This window comes from Bombina bombina, chromosome 4, assembly GCF_027579735.1.
Source record: "Bombina bombina isolate aBomBom1 chromosome 4, aBomBom1.pri, whole genome shotgun sequence".
Classification (NCBI taxonomy): Eukaryota; Metazoa; Chordata; class Amphibia; order Anura; family Bombinatoridae; genus Bombina; species Bombina bombina.
This window is the reverse complement of record NC_069502.1, coordinates 753,007,605-753,035,352: the sequence shown is the minus strand read 5'-3', so window position 1 is coordinate 753,035,352 and position 27,748 is coordinate 753,007,605. Positions and strand designations below refer to the sequence as shown.

General features: G+C 36.9%; 1 protein-coding gene across 1 annotated transcript; it reads left to right on the top strand.

Moving 5' to 3' along the window:
* The first annotated feature begins 5,722 nt into the window (after window positions 1–5,722).
* On the top strand, window positions 5,723–27,698 carry HNRNPU (heterogeneous nuclear ribonucleoprotein U). The gene is made up of 15 exons (XM_053711039.1): window positions 5,723–5,844; window positions 6,323–6,896; window positions 12,790–12,889; window positions 12,995–13,068; window positions 13,186–13,325; window positions 13,407–13,506; window positions 15,764–15,876; window positions 15,981–16,244; window positions 16,595–16,714; window positions 23,643–23,768; window positions 23,898–24,066; window positions 24,860–25,126; window positions 26,024–26,202; window positions 26,506–26,580; window positions 26,849–27,698. Exons 2-15 carry the CDS (start codon window positions 6,350–6,352, stop codon window positions 26,900–26,902), a joined length of 2,328 nt encoding a protein of 775 aa, XP_053567014.1. The 5' UTR covers window positions 5,723–5,844; window positions 6,323–6,349; the 3' UTR covers window positions 26,903–27,698.
* The last annotated feature ends 50 nt before the right edge of the window (window positions 27,699–27,748 follow it).

The following is a 27,748-nucleotide window of genomic DNA, read 5'->3' as shown; positions in this document are numbered from 1 at the left end:
ACACTTCCCTTAACATTATTTGCGCTAGAAATATAAGAACCGAAGATCCGCCTGCAGTATATCCCTCCTGCCATGCCGCCTTGCTTCTGTAGTAATCACTTTCGGTAACTTCTGTAATACCGGGTAAATATGGCAGCCGGACTCCCCCCACCGTTACGTAGCTGCCTTCTTCTTCAAATCATCATCAAATCAGAATCCAGTCCTCGGACAGAAAATGCACGTGCAATATTTATTATAATAAATAGATTGAAAAGAGCAATTTGTATTTTAAAACTGATAGCCACAGCCCTATATCGTGTTTAAATTTGCATCTTGTAGGCTAAGTAACTTATCTGTGAAATTTCTGATGTTTTAAATTAATTAAATTGTCTCATATTCTGGTTCCTAAAAATGTATTCAATATGTTCATAGATATTAACTAAATAAAAGAATTCAGATATTTGTATTCATTTTATGATTTTTAGTAGATGCATATTAATTGAGGGTTTAGTTTAAAGGATAATTATTAAAAACATATTGTGTTATAACCCTGCCATAGGCTGATATATTATTTGGAGAGCACTACTGTTGGTTCTTATCATAAATACTGACAAAACGTAACAGAATCTGTTTCTGCTATCCAATCTAGTGCGAATTTGCATAAGGCTTCATAATTATATAATTTAATATTAGGACATGCCATGCCACCAAATGCCTTGGCTATGGTTAAAGTGAATAGAGAAATGCGCATTTTTTTATTCTGCCAAATAAATTTACCGAAGATTCTATTAAGGAAAGCAATATATATTAAATATAAAAACAATAATCGATATTGCACAAAACTATGCTGATTATGTTATCTAAATTTGGAAACTAAAAATTTGTTATGAACTTAGAAAAAAATTGGGTTCAGTGTCCCTTTAAACTAAAATCCCCAAATTCTTCTATCGTGATTCAGATAGATCATGTCTTTTTGACGTCTGGCAAATGAACGTGTTGACCCGGTAAGAAATGGTCTGCATGGTGCGCTATTGAAATTTATTTGTGTAAGCCTCACTGAGTCATGTCAGGCCAAGCCCGCGGCACAAAGTAAAGGGGGTCAATATCAGTAATTCGAATGCAGTGTTTTGTGACATGGCAGAAGGGGTTGCTCCTGCTAACCAAAATTAAAGTCAGTGCTACTTTTGTCATCAGGATTAATCTGTTGTATCTTTATGCTTTTGCACATCCATGTGTTGCTAAATCATGCAACCTTAAAGGGATATAAAACACACATTTTTTTTCATGATTCAGATATAGAACATGCAATTTTAAACATCTTTTTAATTTACTCCTATTATCAAATTTTCTTCATTCTCTTGGTATCTTTATTTGAAATGCAAGAATGTAAGTTTAGATGCCGGCCCATTTTTGGTGAACAACCTGGGTTGTCCTTGCTGATTGGTGGATAAATCCACCCACCAATAAAAAAGAGCTATCCAGAGTTCTGAATAAAAAAAAAAGCTTAGATGCCTTCTTTTTCAAATAAAGATAGCAAGAGAATGAAGAAAAATTGATAAGAGGAGTAAATTAGAAAGTTGCTTAAAATTGCATGCTCTATCTGAATCACAAAAGAAAAAAATGTGGGTTCAGTGTCGATTTAAGTATAAATCTACTAAAGAATAAGTTGTATAGTCAAAATGCATATTGAAGGTTACCCATAAGCCCAAAGAAGCTGGGCTAGAGCTGTATATTGTTTTGTTTATAATTGCTTTGGAGGTACTTGGAACTCTGATGTAAGTACTTGCCATACCTTTTGTGTTACTCTTTAAAAAAAAAAAAATATAAAAAAAAAAAAAAAATTGTATGTTTTATCTGAATCATGAAAGAACATTTTTGAGTTATATGTCCCTTTCTAAGGAAATATTAAATTAAATGGCTTCATCAACAAGTCTTTTTTTTCTTCTTAAATGTTCTCAAGTTTAATAGAAACCTATTTGAAGGGTTTCATAAAGTCTTTTATTTATTGTGGGATATATTAAAACAATTCTGATAGATAGATAGATAGATAGATAGATAGATAGATAGATAGATAGATAGATGATGTTAAACATTTACCATATTCTTGAAGGGTTTCATAAAGTCTTTTATTTATTGTGGATTATATTAAAAACAATTCTGAGATTAGATAGAGAAATAGACAGACAGATACATAGATCATTTTAAACATTTACCCCTTTGAGCTTATAATGTATCTATACAACTAGAGACATTTTTAGTAACAAGTTGATTTCACCAAGGGAGAAGGCTAAAGCATGTTTAAAAATTAAGCATAAGTATACAACTGTAGTGACTTTGTAAAAAGTATTTATAATTGTTTCACACAAAACATCTCTATCCAAGCTTCTAAAATAATACATAGGGGTCAGTTTATTAAACCCCAGGCGTAGATGATTCACTATAACGAATCATGTCCGTCCTGCATCGCTAACATTGCCCAAGCATTTCTAGTGAAATGCTTGTGCAATACTGCCCCCTGTTCACTGGCGGCCAATCGGCTGCTAGCAGGGGGTGTCAATCACCCTGATCGTATCTGATCCGAATGATTGCAGTGACGCGGACAAGTTAAGGAGCAGCGGTCTTATTCCACTGCTTATTAAATTCGCCCCATGGTCAAAGAAAGATAATAAAATAAAATAAAACTTTCAAAGAATTAACGAGCTTAAAATGTATAACATAGAGAAGAGAAAAGAGTGAGATGACATGATAGAAACAATCAGAGATGAGGAATAGGGATGAATGTTTTTTTCACATAGAGTGAAACAGCAGAACAAGAATTCTCATGTTGTAGGGCACTAGTTTCAGGAGTACATTTTATGAACACTTCTTTACAGAAAGGGTGGCTGTTTTATGGAATAGACTTCCAACAGAAGGGTAGATTACAAGTGGAGCAGGAGTTTGTGTTCACGTTCGTGTGTGAACACTGCTAAAAGTATTTTTTTTCTAAAGGATTATGATTGATCACACAGCTTAAAAAATAGAAAATCAGGTCACTTTTAAAGTCTTGGTTTAAGACAGGTTTCTGAAAAACAGTAAGGGGTAGGAAAGCAGACAGAGTGTATAGTGTAGTATATTTATTTCTCACTGGAGGGAAGTTGGTACAATGCCACTCAGTGGTATCCAATTAAAATTGTAAGATATTGTCCCTGTTTGTGTAAAAGAACATGTGTAGTTAGACTCTTTAAATGACAATAGGTGTTAAAAGCAGATTTAATGTACTGTAGACGCTCCTTTCCTGCCTCAGGCCTCACCTTGATTGTCTGTAGAAGCTCTTTTGTTAAGAGGTTTCATATAATCGGTCATAGTATAAGAATAAAATATCCCTTTTATTTCTGGGATTTTAAAAGGACCGTAAAGTCAAAATCAAAGTTTCATGATTCAGATAGAGGAAGCAGTTTTCCAAGTTTATTCTATTATCTAATTTGCTTCATTCTCTTGGTATCCTTGTTGAAAAGCATACCTAGGTACGCTGGGGATAGAAAGGCACTACTGTGAGCTAGCTTCTGATTGATGGCTGCACATATATGCCTCTTGTCATGGGCTTACTTGATGCGCTAAGCTAGCTCCCAGTACTGCATTGCTGCTCTTTCGATGATACTAAGAGAATAAAGCGAAGTTAATAATAAAAGTAAATTGGAAAGTTACTTAAAATGGTATGCTTTATCTAAACTATGATTAAAAAATCTTGTCCCTTTAAGTAGAGTCATGTTTAAAAAAAAAGTTTCCTTGGGTAATAAGTAGTTCAATTCAGATGTGCAACTAGCTCTGCTGATTGAATAAGCAGTAGACCCTTAGTGCTATGTGGTTCTGAGCAGCACTTCTATTGAATGTTTAACCTCTTTGTGGGGTTAAACACACATTATATTAGGGTCTGTAATGAATTAGAGCATGTAATTATGGCGTTTAATATGGCTTTACATCTCCATCATAAAAAGTCATATTGCTTGACACCTAGATCCTGCCAGCTTAATCTTGAATTTATACAGAAATTTGCATGAAATTATTTTTGCCCCAAAACATTTAGACCATGCAATGGCTTTATTATCTATAACTATCTATTAACTAGATTATGATAAATTACAAATGTTACATCAATAGGTACAATCATATGAATTATCAAGTTTCTTTCTTTTTTTTTTTTTTAAACATCCAGATCATGTCATGTTTGTGTCTGGTTATAGGGACATTATACACTAGATTTTTATTTGCATAAATGTTTTGTAGATTATACATTTTTATAGCCCTTCTGGAAGTGTTTTTTTGCAACAATATATAGTTTTGCTTATTTTTTTTAATAACATTGTGCTGATTTTCACACTCCTAACCAAGCCCCACAGTGTCAGATGTATATGTGTGTTTACAGACTCCTGTTTATGTAATCTGTCTATTCATAAGCAGGAAAGGGGGAGTGTCTGCTTTCCCAACCCCTTTCACTGGGTGTCCCAGCCTAACCTCATCAACAGTGCTTATAAGTAAGTTTTTAAAAGATTTTACACTAAATGTATAGATCAGTATCTGTGCATATTCTTCTTTATAATAGTGTCTATTACATGAATTTATATGAAAATTGGTGTACACTGTCCCTTTAACTCAATCACACCTAGGTCCAAGATTTGTGTCTTATACAAATAGCCAAATGTTGTTTCCAGATACAACATTTTCATCCAAAATCACAGAAATCTTGCAGATTCAACATCTTTTTTTATACAAACATACTCTTATCCAGTTTTTTATTCACAAAAACATTTAAAAATAAATATCTGGATATTGCTTCACCCAAGATTCAGCTCCATTTGTAAAGGACTATAAAATACAGTAGGATCGCAAATACAATAAATGCATAATAAAAAGAGTAAAGAAAATGCACAAGTACTAACTTTGAGTTTTAACTCCTCCATGGTGGGAGGCAAGTGTTTAGATCACAATCACGCAATTTTTATGTGTGCTCTGTCTGAATCACAATTTTTTTTTTGTTTTGTATGACTAATAAGGTCCAGTTCGTGTATGTTTGCTTTGTCTGGAACTGACTTTATGTTTTACCTCTATGCATGGGTTAAACATAGTTATGTGCAAGCAATTGTGCTCTAATAAAATGTTTTAACACATTTGTGAATTTTATTGTTGCACTTTTGTTTAATGGGGGGCTGTATTTATTTAACAGAATGACGTTTTACATACATCCTTGTAATAAGAATAGCTTTGGGGGACTAGGCTACTTTATTGTGAAATATTATATCAATGAATGGCCCTCACAAATAGCTAGGTCCAAGACTTGTATCTTATACAAATAGCCAAATGTTTCCAAAATGTTGAAAGGGCCCTCACAAATAGAGCACAATACACTCTTGTGAGCACATGAAGACACATAGATCTAAGGTGTGTTATCAATTCATTTGCAATACAATCAATAAGTCTGAATTTGCTTTCTAAGCACTACATTCTTCCATAGTTTATACATTGACAAGGTTAGAAAGGGCATTTTCCACAACACTAATCATACATACATAGCTAGTTATCACAGCATATTTTATGGAGAATGGAAAGATGAATAAGTGGATAATAAATGATAAAGTCCCTATTTACATTGATATTTACGGTCGCAATAATATTAATAACGCCCCTATCCCAGCCCAGTGCCGCCTACGAAATCCGCCCACTACCCAATAGCATTTTTGTTCAATATTGTTATGTTATGATATATACGGTACAGTGAGAAATCTGAAAAGGCGTCGGCTTGATTATAATACGTATAGTATTTGTTACGTGACTTGGTGTGATATATTTTGGGGACGTATAACCGTTTCATTTTAGTTGAGTCCGATTAAGGTAAACACTCGGCAGCTTTCCCTTCCAGTGCGGGAGTATAAGGGATTAGGAGTCGGGCTCGGGAGCGCGCGGTAGATAGTATAAGCCGCCCTTGCACCATAACAAAAGGTTAACGCGCTGAGGTTTGTTGCACGGCAAGCGCCCACTTTAAACCGGTGTAATTTATTTTTGGGGGGGATTTTTTTTAATGAACGCCTTTATGTGATTATCAATAACCAACCAGTAATTATATTCCTGCGCGTGCTAACTTAGAGCATAACATAGCTTCTAGTAGTTGAGTTTGCGCATGCGCGTTACTCCACTCCTGTCGTCTCCGCCTATCCATAGTAGGCGGGACTAGTAGAGCCTTAGAGATCCCCACGTTTAGAAGTCTCATTTCTTCCCTCCCCCCGCAGAGGGCAGCGCGCTCCGTCCTTGTTTCCCAACGCCATTTTGAAGCAACACCGCTCATAATTGCATTTGCCGCCTTCTTTTACAGTATTTAATTCCTTGACAAGGAGAAACAATGAGTTCCGAATCCCCAGTGAACGTAAAGAAATTGAAGGTGTCGGAGTTAAAAGAGGAGCTAAAGAAAAGGCGGTTAAGTGATAAAGGATTGAAAGCTGAGCTCATGGAAAGACTGCAGGCCGCTTTGGACGAGGAGACAGAGGCGGGAGGGGCAGTCTCCAAAACAGAAAAAGAGGCTCCCGAAGGCAACGACCCGGAGCAAGGCGGCGAGGAAGAGGAGGACGAGGAGGAAGGCATGGAGCTTGGCGGGGAAAACGGAGGAGCTGACTCCCAAGAGTCGAAAGAGGGAGCTGCAGATGCTGAACCGGCGGAAGCACCGGTGGTAGAGGAGGACGAAGAGAATGGAGACGACCAGGGTTTCCAGGAAGGAGAGGAGGAGGAAGAAGAGGATGAGGATGATGAAGGTATTCCTGTGGGCTTAGAGGAAGAGGATGGCGGTGAGGAGGCAGAAGATGGCTCCAGCCAGGACAAAGATGGATCTGCCAGCGGGCCTCGGCCTCTTATGGCAATCAAGTGCGACGAAGCAGGAGGCTCCGGGAGAGGCGGTAAGTACCAGGGGATCCTAATGCCGGTCTATTTTAAATGTATGGAAATGTTGCATTCATTTCTCTAGCTGCTGCCGACAATTGCTTAATAACAAGTGTTGCATACCAATACGCCCACGTGTTTTTATCTGCTAGTTTATAGCAACGCACTGTTTAATTTTATTTTGAATAGCATTCATCTCCTGTGATGCTCTCGGAGTATAGTATATGGGCTTTTAGCGTGGGTTTTGTTATTTCTATTGCTTGCTCAGACAGAAAATATACAAATCTGTTGCTTAACCCCTAGCCTGCTAGAGTTGTTCTTATGAAATGTAGACTTTTAATATTGTACTGACGTAGGATTAAATCAAGAGGCCCAATGTGCCATAGCTCCTAAAATGTAATTTTTTTTTTTTAAACATGCACCGGTTCCTCAGTGTGTTGCATGTTATGCGTGATTCAAATATTTACAGCCGTGGTTTAAACAAACTCTATACCGTTGTTGCTGTAGGCGAGTGAGGGATAGTGATGTCACTTCCATAAAGGGGGCGGGTGTCTTAATTGGAAGAACTCCCATAATCCTCCTCCTTAGGTTTGGAAGACTAGATACGCACCTGCTCCCCCTTCTTGAAGCCAGACGGCCATTATCTCGGGTCGGCTATTGTCTGCCCCGTTGAGAAATGTTGAGTGCCTTATAGAGGCCTAACTTATTGTCATACACTGGTCTGTTCAACTTATATACACAGTGAAAACGAAATCTTAGCATGCAATTGTAAACGGCTTTCCAGTTTACTTGCTTTGTCAAAAATCTGTTATCTTGGTATAATTTGTAGAAGTGCAAACCTGGATATGCTAATAGACGATTAGAAGTGTACACCTGTCTTTAGCAGAAGTATTTGCAACCATGTGTTAAATTGCTATATATGTTAACACTGCTGCCAGGTGACTAAAGATGCAAACTGTCTGAGCTCACCCAGGATCACATTGACTAAAGATATTAAACCCAAATATTTTCTTTCATTATTCAGAGCATGTCATTTTTAAGCAACTTTCTAATTTACTTCTATTCATTCTTCATTGAAAAGCTGGAATGTAAGCTTTGTGGCCTGCCCACTTTTGGTTCATAACCTGGGTAGCTCTTGCTGATCGGCAAATTAGACAGTTGCTTGAAAGTACATACTATATTTGAATTGTGAAAGAATGAATTTGGGTTTCATATCCCTTAAGAGAAAAATAAGCAAAATTTATTAGTGTTAACAAAACAATGAGAATCCTGTTAAAACACAAAAAATAAAGTACAAAAAGAAAATCTTATGTGCACAGAAATGAGAGAGCTCTATATCTCAAATTTAAAATTACATTGGACAGCTGTTTAAAATGTGATGTTCTATCCAATCTGTTTAACCCCATTCCCGACGTTAGGATTGTCCATGCTATCCTACCTGTGTTGGCCCTTAGCGCCGTTAGGGTGGCATGGAATGTCCTAGCAGTTTGGCTGTCCTGAAGCATAGAGGCTTAGTAAATGGGATCACGGGCTGGAGGATGGGCCTAGCATCATATGCACCAATCCCGTCATGTAAATCACGAGATTGCATGAACGATTGCGTGATTTCAATTTACCATAGAACTTCTGGTGCAGACAAATAAGCTCAGACAGGAAAGGGGTTAAAGTGATGGTAATTCCTAGTGTTTTTTGAAGCAATATTATTTACAAGTGTTATAATAAATAACTTTGTGATGAAAGTTCCTTATTTGCCTGCAGTTCACACTGGGCACCTCCCGCCCTACGTGGGGAAAACGCTCTTTTCCTTTTTCTAACATGGGGGGGGGGGGTTTCCACCTCAGCCTATAGATGAGCTTGGAGATCGGCATTATGCAGGATGGCTAGCACACTATTGGCTAAGAAGCGGAAACGCAACCTCATTGAGAAAATAGTATTTAGCTGGGGACGTTCGGCCTAAACTCAAGGCAAATTTTTTTTAAAAAAAATGTAAACACAGTGCTGAAAGATCCTTAAGTATGTACTTTATAGCACTGGTACATCTTAGCTTTTTTTAAGTGTTACCATCACTTTAAGCTTTTTGCCTTCTACTGTCCCTTTTTAAAGGGGCAGTATAGACCAATTTTCATTTAAAGGGACAGTCTAGGCCAAAATAAACTTTCATGATTCAGATAGAGCATTTAATTTTAAACAATTTTCCAATTTACTTTTATCACCAATTTTGCTTTGTTCTCTTGGTATTCTTAGTTGAAAGCTTAACCTAGGAGGTTCATATGCTAATTTCTTAGACCTTGAAGCCCACCTCTTTCAGATTGCATTTTAACAGTTTTTCACCAGTAGAGGGTGTTAGTTCACGTATTTCATATAGATAACACTGTGCTCGTACATGAGAAATTATCTGTGAGCAGGCACTGATTGGCTAGACTGCAAGTCTGTCAAAAGAACTGAAAAAAGGGGCAGTTTGTAGAAGCTTAGATACAAGATAATCACAGAGGTTAAAAGTATATTAATATAACTGTTGGTTATGCAAAACTGGGAAATGGGTAATAAAGGGATTATCTATCTTTTAAAACAATAAAAATTCTGGTGTAGACTGTCCCTTTAACTGCATGTAATATATACACCACTATAAATAAGAGTATGCACAGATAATTATCTAAAAATCCAGTATAACACCTTTTTTAAAAACTTAGAAGCTCCCAATTTTGCACTGTTATTAGCCTGGAACACCCACTTGTATATGAAGACTCATTATAAAACATAAGCAGTCTGAAGTTTGCATACATCTAAAACTTTGGGGATTGGTTAGAAATCTGAAAATCAGCACAATGTTTAAAAATAAACAAAACTACATTTTTACAAAAATGCACCCAGATGGGCTATATAAACGGATCATATACAAAACATTTATGCAAAGAAAGTGTGCAATGTCTCTTTACCTTAGAGGTGGCACAGGTTTTAAGTGGTCCGCAAACTGTTTTTAAACATTGTACAATTGCAATTAAAGGGACAAACTCCAAATTTTTCTTGATTCAGAGCATGCACTTTCCATTTGATTAGCTTTTGTTGAAAAGCATACCTAGGTAGGCTCAGGAGCAGCAATGCACTAACATGAATCTAGCTCCTGATTGGTGGCTGTCATATGCCTCCTGTCATTGGTTTACCCAATGTGTTCCTCTAGCTCCCAGTAGTGCATTGCTGCTCCTTCAACAAAGAAAACTGAGAATTAAGCAAATGTGACAGAGCATACAATTTTAAACTTTACCATTTACTTCTATCTGAAACACTAAAAAAGGTTTTATGTCCTTTTTAAGTACACAGGTTTATTATCTGTACATGTTATAAATTTACTTTTGATTTTGAAACAAGCTATTGCTGTGATCAAATGCAATTTTTTTTTTCTCAGTGGAATTCGTAACAGTTTGCTGAATTAAATTTTATTCAATGGCTAAACAAATACTTACCTTTTTATGGGTAACTACATTTTGTTGCAATATAATTTGCCTGCATTTGTTTTTATAGGACAGTAAAGAGATATTAATATAAAATGTTTAAAGGGACAGCTCACTTAAAACTTTTCTAACGTTTAAATTGTTCCCAATGATCCATTTTACCTGCTGGAGTGTATTAAATTGTTTACAAATGGCTCATTTACCCCTATTTTGGCCTTTGAAATGGCTAATTTTGCTTGTGATATTCCAACCTATACTGAAAGTTTTGATACTAGAGTCTCGGCTATTGAATAGCCGAAGTAAACACAGCCAGCAGAAGAAATAACTCCCAGTGGGGTGTAGGATAGTTGGAGGAAAATTGAGCTTTAGTTTCCAGAAAAATATAAGATAGGGAAGCAAGATTGTACACAAAGTGATGATATATTACCTGAAACTCAACCCATTTTAATAGGCTGTGGTTTAAAAGCACAATACCAGCTACTTCATTTACACAAACCTGAAAATGCAATTTCTCATACATTTTTATACTCTGCAGCAGGTATAAGTCAATGAAAATACATTAATTTAAAAGCAATTTTAGTGTACTGTCAATTTTTAATGTAGTAACTTTAATATACAGTATACAGGTTTTAAAGTTCTTTCCTTAATTGGCTTTACCTGATATTGTGAAGTATCAAATGTTACAATGTCACTGCCCTGAAAAACGCACAATTCAGTAGCATATAAATAAAGTTTCCCTTGAACCTTACTAAAACATTTGTCAACAAATATTATATTCCAGTACTTAAGTGCTAGAATAAATGCTACAGCAGCTTAATATATGTAAGTATCTGGCTAGAACAGAAATGAGCATTTAAGAATTTTATTGTATTAGATCTCTTCAATGCTAATTTCTGTTCTAGCCAGATACTTGCATATATTAAGCTGCTTTTAGCATTTATTCTAGTACTTAGGTACTGGGATATATTTGTTTACCTGGTATTGTGCCAAGGTTGGAGAGAGCACTGCAAAACAATGCACTAACACAATGGCTGTGGTTAGACTTCTCTAGAAGCAAGCCCAGATTGACCCATTAAATATCGGAAATAATTGCTTTAAAGTAACTTGAAACACATATTTTTTCTTGTGGTTCAGATAACATACAATTTTGATCAACTTTGCAATTTTCTTCTATTGTCAAACTTGCTTCATTCATTCTGCATTCTTTGAATGAGCATTAAAGCGCTACTGGGATCTACCTTAACACATTAGGTAAGAATAGCAAGAGGCATGTGTAGCTAGCTCCCATTAGTGCTTTGCTGCTCCTGAGCCAATCTAGGTATGATTTTCAACAAAAGTTTTTTTATATGCCTCCTGTCATTGGCTTACCCGAAGTGTTCATCTAGGTTGGATGATAAAAAAAAAAGTGTAGATTTTTGTTATACTATACAAATCCCTAGCTCTTTTCCTCCTAGTGTGAGGCAGGAATATGTGCTCCAGTATTCTCATGCCTGCATTGCAACAAATATGCATATGTATGTAAAAGGAATATTTAAGTGCAATTTTTTTCATGTCCTGCATTGTTAAATTTGCAGGATCCGTAGTGGCAAAATATAAATTAGAGAATGCGACACCCTTTAAAATACCGTTATGCATTCATTTTTAGATGTTCTGTTTTTAGTTTTGTACTGGTGTAGACAGGCTAGCTTTTACCATATTTTTCTATTTTGTTTTGCAAAATCTGGTTTTATTAAGGCCATAAAAGGTCCAATATAAATGAATTACTCCAGTGGCCAAACAATGTTAGGATGTCACATGTTGCAATCTCTGGAACATGTAAACCCAATGCTTGAGTATTAGGGAAGGACCCACAATCTTTTAGATCAGAGGTAGTTACATTTTACTGAGCATAATTGTATTGCAATCTGTACTTTCATGTAATTAAGGCTTGCAATTTCATCCTAAAGGAGCAGTGTAGTGCAACATTGATTCTCAATGGGATTCAAATGAATTGCTACTAACTGCATAGTATCTAATTTAGTAGAAATTACATTTAAGTTTATTCTTGTATAAAATAGCAATCTGTTCTTTGAAACCTCAACCCATTACAGGGGGCTAAGTTTTCGGGGGATCAGCCCTTTTTATTTAAAACCCCCCCAAACATTCTTAATGAATAAATGCTTCCTTATCTGTCTGTAAAGCAAAGCCCAATATTTAGAGAGAACAATTGAAAAATTAAAATTGTATTCTCTTCTACCCTCACTTGGATTGTATGTGGTGATACAAGCAAAAAACTATTTCAAATTACAAAATAAAGTTAGGTTTTACTTATAAACTATTTAATACGCTCCAGCAGGTAAAATGGATAATTGTGAGCAAGTTAAAGGGGATACGTTTTACAGTACACTATCCATTAAGTCTATTGTTTGTTAACTAGGCAAAGAATGTCATGCATGATTATGTTTTAAACATACTGTTTTAGATGGCAAAGATCAGAAGGATAAGAAAAGGGGCGTGAAAAGGCCACGCGAAGACCATGGTCGTGGCTATTTTGAGTATATTGAAGAAAACAAGTATAACAGGTAGATTTAATTGGATTCTGCAGTTGTGCAATAAAATATCCACTTCTATATGATTTTTTTTTTTTTTTTTTTTTTTTTATTATAAATGTTTAATGTTTTTTACAGAGCAAAATCTCCTCAACCTCCAGTTGAAGAGGAAGAAGAGACATTGGATGAAAACATGGTCCTTCTTGATTCTTGTAAGTATATTTCTATTTTTGAACTTGCTTTGTTTTACTTTTAGTTGCCTGTAATTTTAACAGGGTTCTAAAGTGTGCTTGCATGTGCTTTAACTTCTCTCCTCCCTCCCCCCCCAGATAACTGTGATCTTCACTTCAAAATCGCCAGAGATCGCTTAAGTGCATCTTCACTTACAATGGAGAGCTTTGCATTTCTCTGGGCTGGAGGAAGAGCTACCTTTGGTGTCAACAAGGGCAAAGTTTGCTTTGAGATGAAGGTATGTGTGAATGCTATACCTAAATAAAACTATTTGACAAAATGTTTTGCTATATGATACAATGGATACTTGATCTCTTAGGTAACAGAGAAAATACCTGTGAAGCATCTGTACACAAAAGATATTGATGCACATGAAGTACGTGTTGGCTGGTCATTGAGCTCGTGTGGACTTATGTTAGGTAAGTCTGATTTATTAATGAACTGTATAGTTTAATTTAAAGGGAAAGTCTTGTCCAAAATAAACTTTCATGATTAAGATGTCATTTTAAACAATTTTCCAAATTACTTTTATTGCCAATTTTGCTTTATCTTGGTATTCTTAGTTGAAAGCTAAACCTAGGAGGTTCATATGCTAATTTCTCAGCCCTTGAAGGCCGCCTCCCCCAAGGCAGAACATAGTGATCTGAGATGTCATCGCAGAAAATGCAGCATGTCTGCAGAAAGAACAGGACACATGCAGGAACTGTTAGCGCTTGAACTTTTTAGTGCTGCTCCACATTAGACCGTTCTCTTCAAACAGAGCTGTGCTCTGGTTGCAGTGTAAGTTTTCCTTATAGTGCATCCAGAGCAAAGTGCTGTTTGAACTGAGCAGTCAAATATGCAGTAGCAATGCAAGTCTGCAAAGCTGTTTATTCTGAATGTAAGACGTTGGTATGAGCATTGCATCTTTTTATTACTACATTTCTATGTTAGACCAAGAGAAAAGGAAACAGATTTATTCAAGAGACATTTTAAATTGTTGTTTTTTTTGTATGCAGCTAATTTGCGATGCAATTATATTATAAAGCACTAAAAATTGCTTTATTCTTCAGTTAACCAACACATTGCAGTTGAACACTGGTGCCTTAGTTTAACTGTCTAATTTAAATTGTATTTAAAAATGACCTGCAGAAAATTTTTCACTAAAAAAATCTCATCGCAGAAAGTGAAGAAAAGTTCTGCCTCTGGGGCCTCCTCTTCTCTCAAGGCATTTTTGACAGTTTTTCACCACTAGAGGGTGTTGGTTCATCTGTCATATAGATAAAACTGTGCTCAAGCATGTGGAGTTAAGGTTAGCCAGCTCTGATTGGCTAAAATGGATGTCCATCAAAAGAACTGCAATAAGGGGGCAGTTTGCAGAGGCTTAGATACAAGGTTATCACAGAGGTAAAAACTTTATTTATATAACTGTTGGTTATGCAAAACAAGGGAATGGGTAATAAAGAGATTATCTTTCTAAAGAATAAAAATTCTGGTGTAGACTGTCCTTTTAACCACACCACTTAAATGGACATGGGTGCATTTCAGTTTTGAACAGATGCAAACATGCTTCTAGGAAAAGCTATAGCTTTTTCGAGAGGTAGTATTTAAAATGCTTGTGCACTGAGAATATCTATGCTCCACATGCAGGAAAAAAAAGCTAACCCTAAAAGTTTTGAAATTATTTTTTACAGCGTTGTTAAATAGAAATATTGGGAGACTATTAGAAGAATTTTGTTAAAGGACCACCTAATGCTGTAGAATTGCATTACGACAATGATTTAACACTTGCTCTGAATTTCAAATAAGCAGTAATTTTTTATTTTTTTCTGACAAATTTCCCCACCCTCATTTCTGCCCCCCCCCGTATCATGTGACAGATGCCAGCCAATCTCAGTAAGATTTTTTTCCCCCCCAAAAAGTGTCCATATAAAAAGACGGCAAAATGTGATAATAGAAGTAAATTGGAAAATGTCTTAAACTACATGCTCTTTCTGAATCATAAGTTTGTTGACTTGAGTGTCCCTTTACGATATAAAAAAAAAGTTATACTTTTTGATCCTGCTCAAACAATGTACAGGTATATTTCAGTGCTTTGCTAATACGCTTTGTGGAGCTGAAGTACAACCTCCAAGGATTTTGAAACAGTTCTGTAATTATCCTGAGATTGCAAGAAAAGTGGCACCAATTTTTACAGCATTACAGTGCAAACTGTATTTCAGTGTTGTAGTCTGGCAAATTTTACTACAGTAATTGTCACTATTTTACATGTACAGTTTTTATTGAATACTTTGCTAGTGTTAAACTAAACATAACATGATTGCACCCCTAATATATGTTAAAACATGTTTTTAAACGCACTGGCACGAGAAGAGAAAGCTAAAACCATTGTTTCACTTTAAGGCGGTTTTCACTTTACAGCGGGGCTCCGGTCACTGACCCGCTGTATGAGCGGCGTATACCTGTATATGGGTGTCTTGCTGGAAAAACTTTTTTTTTTTTTTTTTTTTTGTGAGCAGCTTTTAAAATTCAAACGGCTTAGCACAGGGCTGGGAAATGGCTCAGCAATTAAGGGGTTAATGATCTCATGTTAGTGAAGTAATTTATACCATGTAAACATCCCATGCCAAGGTATATTGAAGTGTTGACCCAGCTTTCTGTATTCAAAACCACTGTTTCAACTTGTGTCTCCTGAAGGCGAAGATGAAAATTCTTATGGGTATTCTCTGAAAGCCTCAAAATCCACCAATGGGGTGTCAGAAGAATATGGAGAGAAATATGACGAGAATGATGTAATTGCTTGTTTTGTTGTAAGTATTTAAATTCTATATAAAAAAAAAATGAAGAAAAATATATGCAGACTTAAACTTTTCATACATAATAATTAAACATTGGCATTTTTACCTTGTCCTAGAACTTCGAAAGTGAGGAAATCGAGCTTTCTTTTGCGAAGAATGGTCAGGATCTTGGCGTGGCTTTTAAGATAAGCAAAGATGAACTCTCAGAAAAGGCACTTTTTCCACATGTTCTCTGTCACAACTGTGCTGTTGAGTTTAATTTTGGTCAGATGGAAAAACCTTTCTCCTCTGTCCCAGAGGAATATAAATTTATTCAGAGTGTTCCATTAGAAGATCGTGTCAGAGGACCTACTGGACCAGAGCAGAAGAAAGACTGTGAAGTAAGTATTCAGAGACTTAAATGACCACTTAATACAGTGGAATTGTATAATTTTCAAATAAGACAATGCAAAGTATTTAGTCTAAATTTTAAATCGTATGTATGTCATTTTTACACCCCCCCCGAATCACAAAACGCATATACAATCTTGCACATGTTCAGTGGGAGCTGTTGCCTTAAAGTGCATTTTTTTTTTTTTTTTTTTTTTAAAGATAATGTAAGTGAATTGTAGTTTAAGATCATGCCCTATTTGGATCATGAGTTTTTTTTTTTTTTTTTTTTTTTTAATGTAAGCAGTTGACAACTTTGTAGATATTTTCTTGCTTGTTCAACTGTGACCCTGATTTCTAGGTGATAATGATGATTGGACTGCCTGGAGCTGGAAAAACTACATGGGTCAATAAACAAACTGCTGACAATCCTGGGAAGTATAATGTACTTGGAACAAACAGCATCTTGGAAAAAATGATGGTGAGATTCTATCCCCCCCCCCCCCTCAAATCTGCAGTTGTAGCTATATTTTTCACAAAGTATGAGGTCAGTGTCCCCTTTTCTGGGGCATTGGCTCTTCGGGGTAGGTTAAAGTGAAGGTAAAATTTGGTGATAGAGTTTTTTTTTTTTTTTTTTTTTTTTTTTTTTTAAATACTATTAAAAAGAGGGACACTTTCATTCATCAAAGTTTACAAAGCAGTCATTTTAATTAACACTTTTTTTGGACTGCTTTGTAAACTGAATGAAGTGCCCCTGTTTTTTTTTTTTTTTTTTTTTTTTTTTTTTTCAAAAGTTTATTGAAATTCAAGCTTTTACATAAAGATAAACATACAAAATAAAATCAATTACATTCGTGAGTCATTTTGCGTCTTACTTTTGTGGGGGTATAGAAAGAGGGGATAGAGGGGGGAGGAAAGGGAAATTCAAGTATTGTTACAATAAACATCAACGTTGAGAGAGGAAGCCGTTGTACAATAAGGTATACCGTCCAGGCCTGCGTGTTTCTCTAGCATTGCTAAGGGTTTACCTGAGATTTTTTCTTTTCTAGGGCTTGTTAAGTTACTTAGAATAGGAGTGTATGTAAGTTTCCCATACAAAAAGCATCTGAGCATATAAGTCTGTGTTTTTATTTTTCATATAAAAATATTCTTCCAGAGATATAGTGCGATAGCACTCTGAGAGCCAGTGTGCCAGGGAGGGAATCTTATCTGACTTCCAGTTCCTTGCAATTAGAATTTTAAAACTGTTGCTCAAGATATGAAATAATTTTTTTAGTGGAGTAGAGAGTTTTCTCGGGGTCTTGTTAAAGAGCCATAAGCAAGGATCTAAGGGAGTGGGTATTCCTAGTATTTTACTAGACTCCTGAGCTACCTCGTTCCAGATAGGTGTTAATTTACTGCATTGCCACCATATGTGGGACATGTGGCACTCCCCAGATCCACATCTCCAGCATTGAGCTGATTTGAGTTTATATATTTTTTTACATCGTTCTGGGGTTAGGTACCATCTTTGAAGTATTTTTAAATTAAGCTCAACGAATTTACAGGAGATTGAGGTTTTCTTTATATTGGTGAAAATTTGCAAGGCATCTGCATATGTGATTTCTATTCCTAATTCAGAATTCCATCTGTCTATGTAGTATGGCAGAGCTCCGTGCGGTTGTTGTGATAGGAGGGAATGTGTAATAGATAGAGCGTGTCTGGTTGGGGTGTTTTTATGGCAAATAGATTCGAAGGATGTCATTGACCTGATCATGTTATTGGATTGTGGGTGAGATGTGATATATGATTGACACTGTCTGTAGAAGAACCAGTCTCCAAGGACGGAGAAGCCCTCAGAGACCAGTTCCTCGATGCTAGGGGAGTGTTGTTCATTTCCCAAGTGGTGAATCTGTAAGGATCTGACGGAGCTACCCGCGAGCCTAGTCATCATTGAAAGGCCAGGTCGGAATTCGTTATTGTGTGTCAACGGTGTCAAAGGTGAGAATTTTGTCGATAAATTGGGGCACTCAGTCAGAACCCTGTCCCAGACTCTGAAGGTTTCCGATATTATTTGTGTGGTGGATTTTAGGAATCTATCTCTGTCCCTTGGCGACCAGCATAGTTGGCCCAGGTGTAGGTTTTGTGTCATGTCGTGTTCTAATTGCACCCATGTTTTGTCATGTAGGTTCGAGCACCAGTCTGATTCGTTGTAAAAAGGTAGCTTGTCTATATCTATGAAAATCGGGGACCCCAAGACCTCCCATGTGTATGGGGAGAAACATTATCTTTTTGCTAATTCTCGCTCTATTGTTGAGCCAAATGTAGTCTAAGATGTTTGATTGCAGGGTGTTGAGGTAGTTTGTAGGGAGGGGGATGGGTAGAGTTTGAAAGAGGTAGAGGAGTCTCGGAAGGATGTTCATTTTGATTACGTTGATCCTCCCTAGCCATGAGATATGCTTCCTTTTCCAGGAGGAAAGATCTGTAATAATCTCCTTAAGGAGTGGTTTGTAATTTAGAGTGAAAAGGTGATCTGGGGAAGGCGTGAGTTGGATACCTAGGTATTTGAGGGAGCTTGTTTGCCAGCGAAATGGGCATATATGTTTGATTAGAGCTATATCCGTCGGTGAGACATTAATGTTCATGATTTCTGATTTCGTTTTATTAATTAGAAAGTTAGATACAATGCTAAATTCGTCTAACTGACGTATGATGTGCGGTATAGTGGTTTGGGGGTTAGTGATGCAGAACAGTACATCGTCAGCGTATAACATAATCTTGTGATGTGAGTTGTGTATTTGTATACCTGTTATCAGGGGGTGATTTCGTATTTTATGTGCTAGTATTTCTATTACGCAGGCGAATAGCAGTGGGGAAAGAGGGCAGCCCTGTCGTGTGCCGTTTGTGATATGAAATGGGGCCGAAAGGGAACCATTTATGCGAACCCTGGCTGTTGGGGTAGAGTACATGGCAAACACCCGATTAATAAAGTCTTGCCCCACTCCCATTTTTCGTAATACCGCTCTCAGAAACTGCCAACCAACGCGGTCGAACGCTTTCTCCGCGTCGGTCGACAGAACCAAGAGCGGGATGTTTTTGTGTGTAGCATATTCTATAAGTTGTATAACCCGGACAGTGTTGTCTTTTGCTTCCCTGGTTGGTACGAATCCAACCTGGTCTTTCTCAATTAATTGTGGTAGTACTGTGTTTAGTCTTACTGCAAGGATTTTAGCGTATATTTTTAGGTCTGTATTTAGGAGTGAGATTGGCCTATAGTTTTCGACATATTCAGGGCTTTTTCCAGGTTTTGGTATAATAGAGATGAAAGCTTCCAGTGTCCGAGTGGGGAAAGGGTTCTCCGGAGTTATTGAGTTAAAGAGAGAGAGAAGGTGTGGGGAAAGTAGATCTATGTATTTTTTATAGTAATAGTTAGTGTAGCCATCAGGGCCTGGGGCTTTGTCCGTGGGGAGGTCTTTTATGGTTTTTTTAATTTCAAGCAGGGTAAAGGGGTTTTGAAGGAAAGTTTGTTGTTCTTCTGTCAGTTCTGGGAGTTTCACGTCTGATAAATATTTGTCAATGAAGGATACATCGGGCTCTGAGTTATGTGGATGTGAGTCTGTAAATTTCGTAGTCAGGTTGTATAGTTGTTCGTAGTAAGAACGGAAGGCTTCAGCGATGTTTGAAGTGTCATGGTGTGTTTTGTTAGGGGACTTTATTGTGAGAATGTAGGCACGTTGGGCTTTACGTTTTAATTTGCGGGCAAATAGCCTGCTGCATTTATTGTCTCCTTCGTAATGTGTCTGCTTGAGTTTGAAGGCAAAAGCTTTGCATTCTTTATCTAGAAGGTTAGTCACTATCAGTTTTGTCTCTTGTAAATTCTTAGCTAACTGTGAGTTATTAGGTGTTCTTTTAAGTTGTGATTCTAGATCATTTGCTTTATTCAAGGAGTCATGTAGCAGTTGTCTTTGCTGTTTTTTATAGTGGGAGTGCATGCTCATTAATTCACCTCGTATAGTCCCCTTATGTGCCTCCCAGATAGTCTGAAATGAGGGTATCGAGTTAATATTAAAGTCGAAGAATTCTTTTATGGCTTTTTGAATTTTGTCATTATATAGTGGGAGGTCTAATAGTTCCTCGTTAATTTTCCATATGTAAGTAGAAGGGGAAGCTGAGGGCCATAGTATTGAGCAGGAAACTATAGAGTGGTCTGACCAGGTCGCGGGGATAATGGATGATTGTGTAATAAATGAGAGAGTAGTTACATCAGTTAGTATGTAGTCTATTCGAGAGAAGCGTGAGTGTGGATGGGAAAAGAATGTAAAATCGTCTGTCTCGGGGTGATGTATTCTCCAGACATCATGTAGCGCCAGATCTCGTAAGCGTTGTTTTATGTCCGACAGTGCTTTATGTGGTGTTGAAGAGGTGTGATTTGAGTTATCCCGGTACGGGTCTAGTGAGACATTAAGGTCTCCACCTAGTATTAACATACCCTTGGCCACCTCTAAGATTTTTCCAGTTAGGGAGGTTATGAATTTGTCTTGTCTAGTGTTTGGGGCATAGGCACTTACTAAGGTGGTGATGGTGTTAAATAGTTTCCCCACTAATATTATATATCTCCCTTCCGTATCTTTATGTGAATCGAGTAGTTGAAAGGGTATACCCTTTTTTATTAAAATCCCAACTCCATTAGTTTTGGAGCTGTTTGAGGAGTAATATGAGGGACCGAATTTATAAAAGAAAGTTTTAGGTTCGTGGCCCTTTAAGAAGTGGGATTCTTGTATAAATATAAAGTCCCCTTTTTTATGTTTGATATCTCGTATAACAATGTTTCTTTTGTGCGGGTTATTTAGGCCCTTAGCATTAATCGTTAGGAAAGATAGTTGTCTGTTATGAGTTTTGTTTTTACTCATAATAATTTATCCTTGATGGTAATACGCTGTGTAGGGTGTGTGAAAACAGTGTTAGACTATTTCTCAGGCCTGGGCGGTATAGGAACCAGTATTGATGCATAAAATAAAAGGAGCGTATGCATTGTACATTTATAGGCATGAACAATATGAACATTACAGTATGATTCATTATACTTAAATGATAATCAATGGGGGTAGGATAGTTAACTAGGGAGGGGGAATGGCCAGAAGCCAGAGGGAAGATTGAAATTCTTATAATTTCAATCTGAGGTTTTACAGCAGCAAGAATGCAAGTATTAAACATAAGAATAACAATGTGATTAATTATACTAATGGCTATCAACCAAAACCTTTCTAAAATTAGAAAGACCCTTATAGGGTTATAGTAGAAAGAACATATCAACAAGAAATAACATTCTGCTTAGCTTAACTAGCATGTAACTAAACTGGTAATGTACTAGTTTCTGACTAGTATTGGTGACAAGTTTTACATTTCAGGGTCTTACCCAAGGTGGACAGTTCAAATAAGGTACTTGTCTTGGTCAGTCTCTTAATGATGCAGGAGAAATGTTCGTATTTTCTTTTCGCTTCTTAAGGGACTGAACTTTGTTCCAAGTTGTTTTCTGCAGGCTTGAGAATGGAGTATGAGCAGTTGAGGGTTGAGGGCCTTCAGATGAAGAAGGTGGACCAGGAAGTTTCAAGGGGATTCCCAGTCCTTTGGAGAGCTTGTCAAGGTCTTGTACACCCTTGTAAATGATTGTAGTTCCTTCATGCGGTACAATTAAGCTGAAGGGGAATCCCCAGCGATATTTGATGTTTCTGTCCTGCAGTATAGAGGTGATGAAGCGGGTTTCTTTTCTCTTTTGTATGGTGCTGGGGCTCAGGTCCGGGTAAATCTGTAGTTCATGGTCCAGATATGTGATTGTGTGAGAGGATCTGGCTTTCTGCCAGATAGCTTCTCTGTCGGTGAATCTGAGGAATTTGAGGATAATGTCCCTGGGGGGAGCATTAGGTGGTGGTGGGGGACGAAGAGTTCTATGGGCTCTTTCTATTTCTTTCGGTGGGGCCTGCTGGTTTCCCAGTATTTGACGGAAAAGTCCTTGTAAATATTCCAATAGGTCTGCTGGTTTAATTAGCTCAGGTATGCCCCTAATGCGGAGGTTACTCCTTCGTCCCCTATTCTCTAGGTCCTCTATCTTTTCTTGTAGGGCTTCTAGTTTGCTTTCATGTGTACTGGTTTGATTGTATAATGAGCAGACAGCCTCTGTAGTTGTGTCTTGTGTTTCTTCAACTGTTACTATTCTCTCTCCCATCTCTGTCATGTCTCTGCGTAGTGAGGATAGTTCTCTTGTTATGAGAGATTTGAGAGATTCAAAATCTTCTTTGGATGGTAGCTTGGCTATGTCCTGTTTAAGTTGTATCATGTAATCAGGAGAAGATATTGGATCATTCTGTAAAGTGCAGTCTGTGGGGTTTGATTCTTGTGTGTCTGATGCGTTGGATTGGAAAAAAGAGCTTACCAGTGTGTTGGTCTGCGACTGACCTTTAGGATTTTTGTCCCCTTTGCCTTTGTTCTTGGATGTCATGGCTGCTGCAGAAGGTTAGTTTAGAAAACTCAGTGTGAGCAATTAGGAAGCTTGTGATGCAGCGCTCTGCGAGGGCCTGCTTAGGCCTGGTGTCGTATGCTGTATTTTATGCCAGATGTTCAGTGCTGTGCGTTATTTTCTGGTCAGCGCTGTTCATTAATAACTTTGAGGCAGTTTTGCTGTATTTCTTGATTTTGGTTTGTAAATAACTGTTCTGTTTACCTCATTAGCGGATTGTTTTCCTCTACTGTGCGGATCATTTGATCGCTGACCTTGGGATTCGTCTGTTTAGCGTGTTATAAATTTAGTGGGTTTAGTTGTATCATGTCCTCTCCTGTGTAAGGCTTGTGTGGAGCCTTTCGTGTACAATCTGATGTGAGCTCTTACCCTATCGGGTCTCCGATCATCGTGTGCTGTGAGAGATCCCTTGCCGTCGCAGTTGTAAATGATTAAAGATGGCGACGGAGCGCTCCGTTGCTCCTGCTTTTTGTAGAATTGCATGCGGGTCCGGTCTCTCCCGGTTACGAGCTTGCTCACATTTGGGGTTTTAGTTGTTGAGCCACTGTTTGCTGCTGATTAAAAGTGTTAGACACTGTTTTAAAGGTAACAGGTCTTACTGCTGTGCCGGAGCGATGTGACTATGCGGCCATTTGCCTGCTTGGCCAAGCTCCGCCCCCCGAAGTGCCCCTGTTTTTAATAGTATTTTTAAAAAAAACTGACTTTCATTCACCAGTTTACCTTCACTTTAAGCCACTTTGTTACGAGCCCCAACAAGCTGTCTAATTTTTTTGAAACCAGTGATCCATTTTTTTTTTTTAATATCTTTGGCCAATTGCAGTTATGTTTTTGAAACTTTGGCTACTTAGGATTGGCAGCAATCTGTATTTTTCTTTACTTAATTCCAATTAAGTTATCCGGTTTTCCTCCTCTTTAGGTTGGCAATAAGAAGCTAATGTCTGATACTGCAAAAATGAATTCATTTCTTCAAAGGGCTCCCCTATGCCTTAGCAAATTTATTGAGATAGCCGCTCGTAAGAAGAGACACTACATCCTTGACCAAGTAAGAACCTTTCCTTCGAGGAGTCTAGTGTACAATTCTGTCTGTGGCAATTGCATGCATGGCTAATGTTTGTGTGTACATATTTAGTAATAAAGACTTTTTTTTTTTTTTTTTTTTTTAATTATATAGACAAATGTGTCTGCTGTTGCACAGAGAAGGAAAATGTGCCTCTTTGCAGGCTTCCAACGCAAAGCTGTTGTTGTTATCCCAAGTGAAGATAACTATAAAGAAAGAAGTCAGAAAAAAGCTGAAGTAGAAGGGAAAGATCTACCAGAACATGCTGTTCTCAAAATGAAAGGCAAGCAGTTTTTTTTTTCTTAGATTTTGTTTAAATTTCTTCTTTATTGCTTTTATTTATAAAATAGAACATCCTAGCTGAATTAAACAAAAATTGTAGGTATACTGTTAAATCACTTGCTGACTTTTTAGGCACTTTAGGCCTTTGCTTGATGCTGACTTGCAAAAGGGTGTTTTGGTTATCCATATAATTCTTCCCCCCAAAGGGTAGCATCCGCACACTGCATTAAAGGGTCCTGTTTGTGTTTTTTTTTTTTTTTTTCTTCAGAAAAAGCATGCAGGTTTTGCAACTTTCTTTACTATTTTTTTTTTTTTTTTTTTTTTTTTTTGTGCAACTTTCGATCTGAATCATAAAATAAAAAATTGTGTTGGGTATCCCTTTAGAACCATACATTTCAAACACAAACTTCCACAAAAGACCAAAGCATTTTTGCCATCACTACATTTAAACAGAAATTGCTTTGTTTTTTTGTTTTGTAGACAATCCAAAGTATTGCTCTAGGTACATTTTGGTATATTTCATGCTACCATTTCACCGCCAAATGCAATCAAACAAATAAAAAAAAAAAATGTTCTCACAATTTTAAGGTTCTCACTGAAATTATTTACAAACAGCTTGTGAAATCATGGCACAAATAGTTGTAAATGCTTCTCTGGGATCCTCTTTCTTCAGAAATAGCAGGCATATGGCTTTCGCATTGCTTTTTGGTAAAGGCTGCTAAATGCCGCTATGCACCCCACTTATTGATGGATGAAAATGAGTTTATTTTATATCTTTATAAATCTTTTTGCAGGAAACTTCACTCTTCCAGAATCCACAGATTGCTTTGATGAAATAACATATGCGGAATTGCAGAAAGAAGAAGGGGAGAAACTTTTAGAGCAGTACAAGGAAGAGAGCAAGAAAGCGCTTCCACAAGAAAAAAAGCAAAATCTTGGTATTAAGAAAGTAAACAAGAACAAAAACAACAAGCCAAGGGGTGCTATGGGCCATGGACATGGACCAAGGGGTCGTGGAAGTGGAGGCTACAATGTGCGTGGTGGTGGCTTTAGAGGCGGAGGTATGTGTGTGTTTATATAATTTCATGCTCTATGCTGCTAGCCTGGACAAAATGTTACCACTTCTGATCCCACTACTTTACACCTCTTTGCAAAGCAAGTTCATAGCAGTTGGGAACATCATCCAGAGGTTCTGTTGAAGACCACAGCTTGGTAGAAAAAGGAAGTTTAACATAGTACTGATAGCCATGGAAGGTCATAGCAGAACTAGATTATTAAAAAAAAAAATTCTCATATCCCTGCACTTTCATTGTTTATATAATATCTCTTTTAGATATGTTTTAGCACATAGCCCAAAGTTTGTTTTTCAGTGCTGCAATAGGAATGTAGGTTCTGCAAATTATGAGGGCTCAATTTCCCCTAGCCATTGGCAAGTGGAAATTTAACGTTGGCTAATGAAAGTTAGTTGGTGTCTGAAGTCTGGTGCCATATTGTAAGTAGAATAGTTGGAAATAAGAAATGATCTACCCATAGAACAGTTAATTTTTACAAGAACTCCCTTAAAGGGATAATTTATTCTAACAAGCAAATGATACACATGCAAAATTAAAAAAAAAAAATTAAAAAAAAATTGGACACTAAACAGATTAATTGCATTTCCCTGATGCCTTAAATTGAACCTGCCCTTAGAGTGATACTTTCTGTGTATACTGCCAAACATACAGCAAATAATTGTATTAAAATTTCTTTAAGATTTTATAGTAAAAAATTACTACACAATTAGATGTTTCACAATGGCTAAACATATGGTGGGTGATGGGTAGGTTCAGTGTCGAGTAACATTTTGGCCTGGTTAGTAGCTATAGTGTATATCTAATGTAAATTCTCCCACCCCTAATTTTTTTTTTTTTTTCCCCCCTCCTACAAAATGGTGGGTGTCTACAATTTTTCTTTAATAGCACCAGTGAACCGTGGTCAATATAACAGAAGGGGTAACATGCCACCACGTGGAGGTGGTGGTGCAGTTGGTTATCCATATCCTCGTCCACCTGCTTATACCAACCGTGGTGGCTACAATAACCGTGGAAACTACAGTCGTGGAGGTGGAGGAATGCAAAGCCGTGGGGGCTATAATCAGGTATAAACTGTTAGATTTAAAAAAAAAAAAAAAAAAAAAAAAAAAAAATGTTTTGGAGAGCTCTGGGATTTTTTTTCCTCCCTCTCCTTTGCAGGTTTTTTTCACTTATTTTCAATTTTTCTTCCACTAAATCATTGCAGATTTTCTGGACCTCTGTTTGTGTTTTTTTTTTTTTTTTTATGTTTGAATTTATTTTTTAAATAGGACTTTTGGTCAGTACTCCGATGCCAGAAATCTGTCTTAAATGTTTAGAAATAATTAGTGGGCTATATCTTTAATAAAGACAAATTATTCAATCTGCAGAACTTTAGAGGAAGGGGAAACAACCGTGGCTACAAAAACCACTCTCAGGGCTACAGCCAGTGGCAACAACAGGGCGTAAGTATCTCAATGTGTCATCAAATGGCACCTGTTATAGCCTGAAACCTAACACGAGTCCTCTAATTCTAGCACTTGGCCAATTTCCATAAAATTCTCTACACACATAGCAGGCTATATTAGCATGTTTAACAGTAAAAGTTGATTGGGCTCCTAGTATTAACTAGTGGGATAAAACTAAAAAAAAAAATGTTACACATAACCTTGTTGGCAAATAAGCTTAAAAGCTTGTTAACATGTTAATATTTACCCCTTTTTCTAATTGCAGCAATACTGGGGTCAAAAGCCATGGAGCCAGCAGTACCACCAAGGATATTATTGAATACCCAATAAAAAAAAAAAAAAATGAACTGATACATATTTCTCTTCAAAACCTTCACAAGAAGTCGACTGTTTTCTTTAGGCTAACTTTTAAACAAAAAAAAACAAAACAAAAAAACATTCCACAAGAGGAAGTGCCTGCGGGTTCTTTAATTTTTTTTATGTTCTATTTTAAGTTGCTTTATGGGTTGGATTAACTTTTTTTTTTTTTTTTTTTTTTTTAATTTTTTTTGTGTAAATTTTTAATTGCAGTTTTAAAGAACCTCAGCAATGTGCACAATGAGAGAATGTGTCAGTATTTCAGGGTTCTACATTTTTTATCTGTAATGTGCTATTTTTTACCATATTGAAAGTAAAAGATGTTTCTTTGTACCCGCGTGTCTTTTATTAAGGAATTAAAACTCCATTTAAGTGTTCAGTACAAGGGAGCTTAGTGGAAATGTGCTGTCACAATGCTTTTTAAAAGTTGGCAGTCAGATTGTAGAGACTTTGTGAATGGCTTTGGTGACTTAACACGAAAAATGCAATTTAATTAACTGTTGCGCACCATCCCTTCAAGGAGAGGAACCCACTCTGGCATGACGGTTTGAAAGTTCCTTGCAGAATAATATTCAAAATAAACTTTCTGAGCAAAATAGTGGGGTTGGGTGTTAATAGCTCTTAAATGTTTTCTTTACCTTTTGGAAACCGCAGAGACTTTAACTTGTGAAGGTTCAACATCATTTCTTTGTTATGCATTTTGATTATATGAAGAAAAGGCTGTCTGCCTGTTTCTTATTAAACTTGTTGTAAATCTAGCTGTCTGCTCAGATCTATATGAAGTTAGCTTTGTTTGTATCTCCCCAAT

Coding starts and splice junctions, on each gene's coding strand:
- HNRNPU (XM_053711039.1), top strand. CDS start 6,350: ATGAGTTCCGAATCCCCAGTGAACGTAAAGAAATTGAAGGTGTCGGAG. Junction 13,326..13,406: donor AAGTTTGCTTTGAGATGAAG/GTATGTGTGAAT, acceptor TTGATCTCTTAG/GTAACAGAGAAAATACCTGT. Junction 16,245..16,594: donor AGCAGAAGAAAGACTGTGAA/GTAAGTATTCAG, acceptor CCTGATTTCTAG/GTGATAATGATGATTGGACT.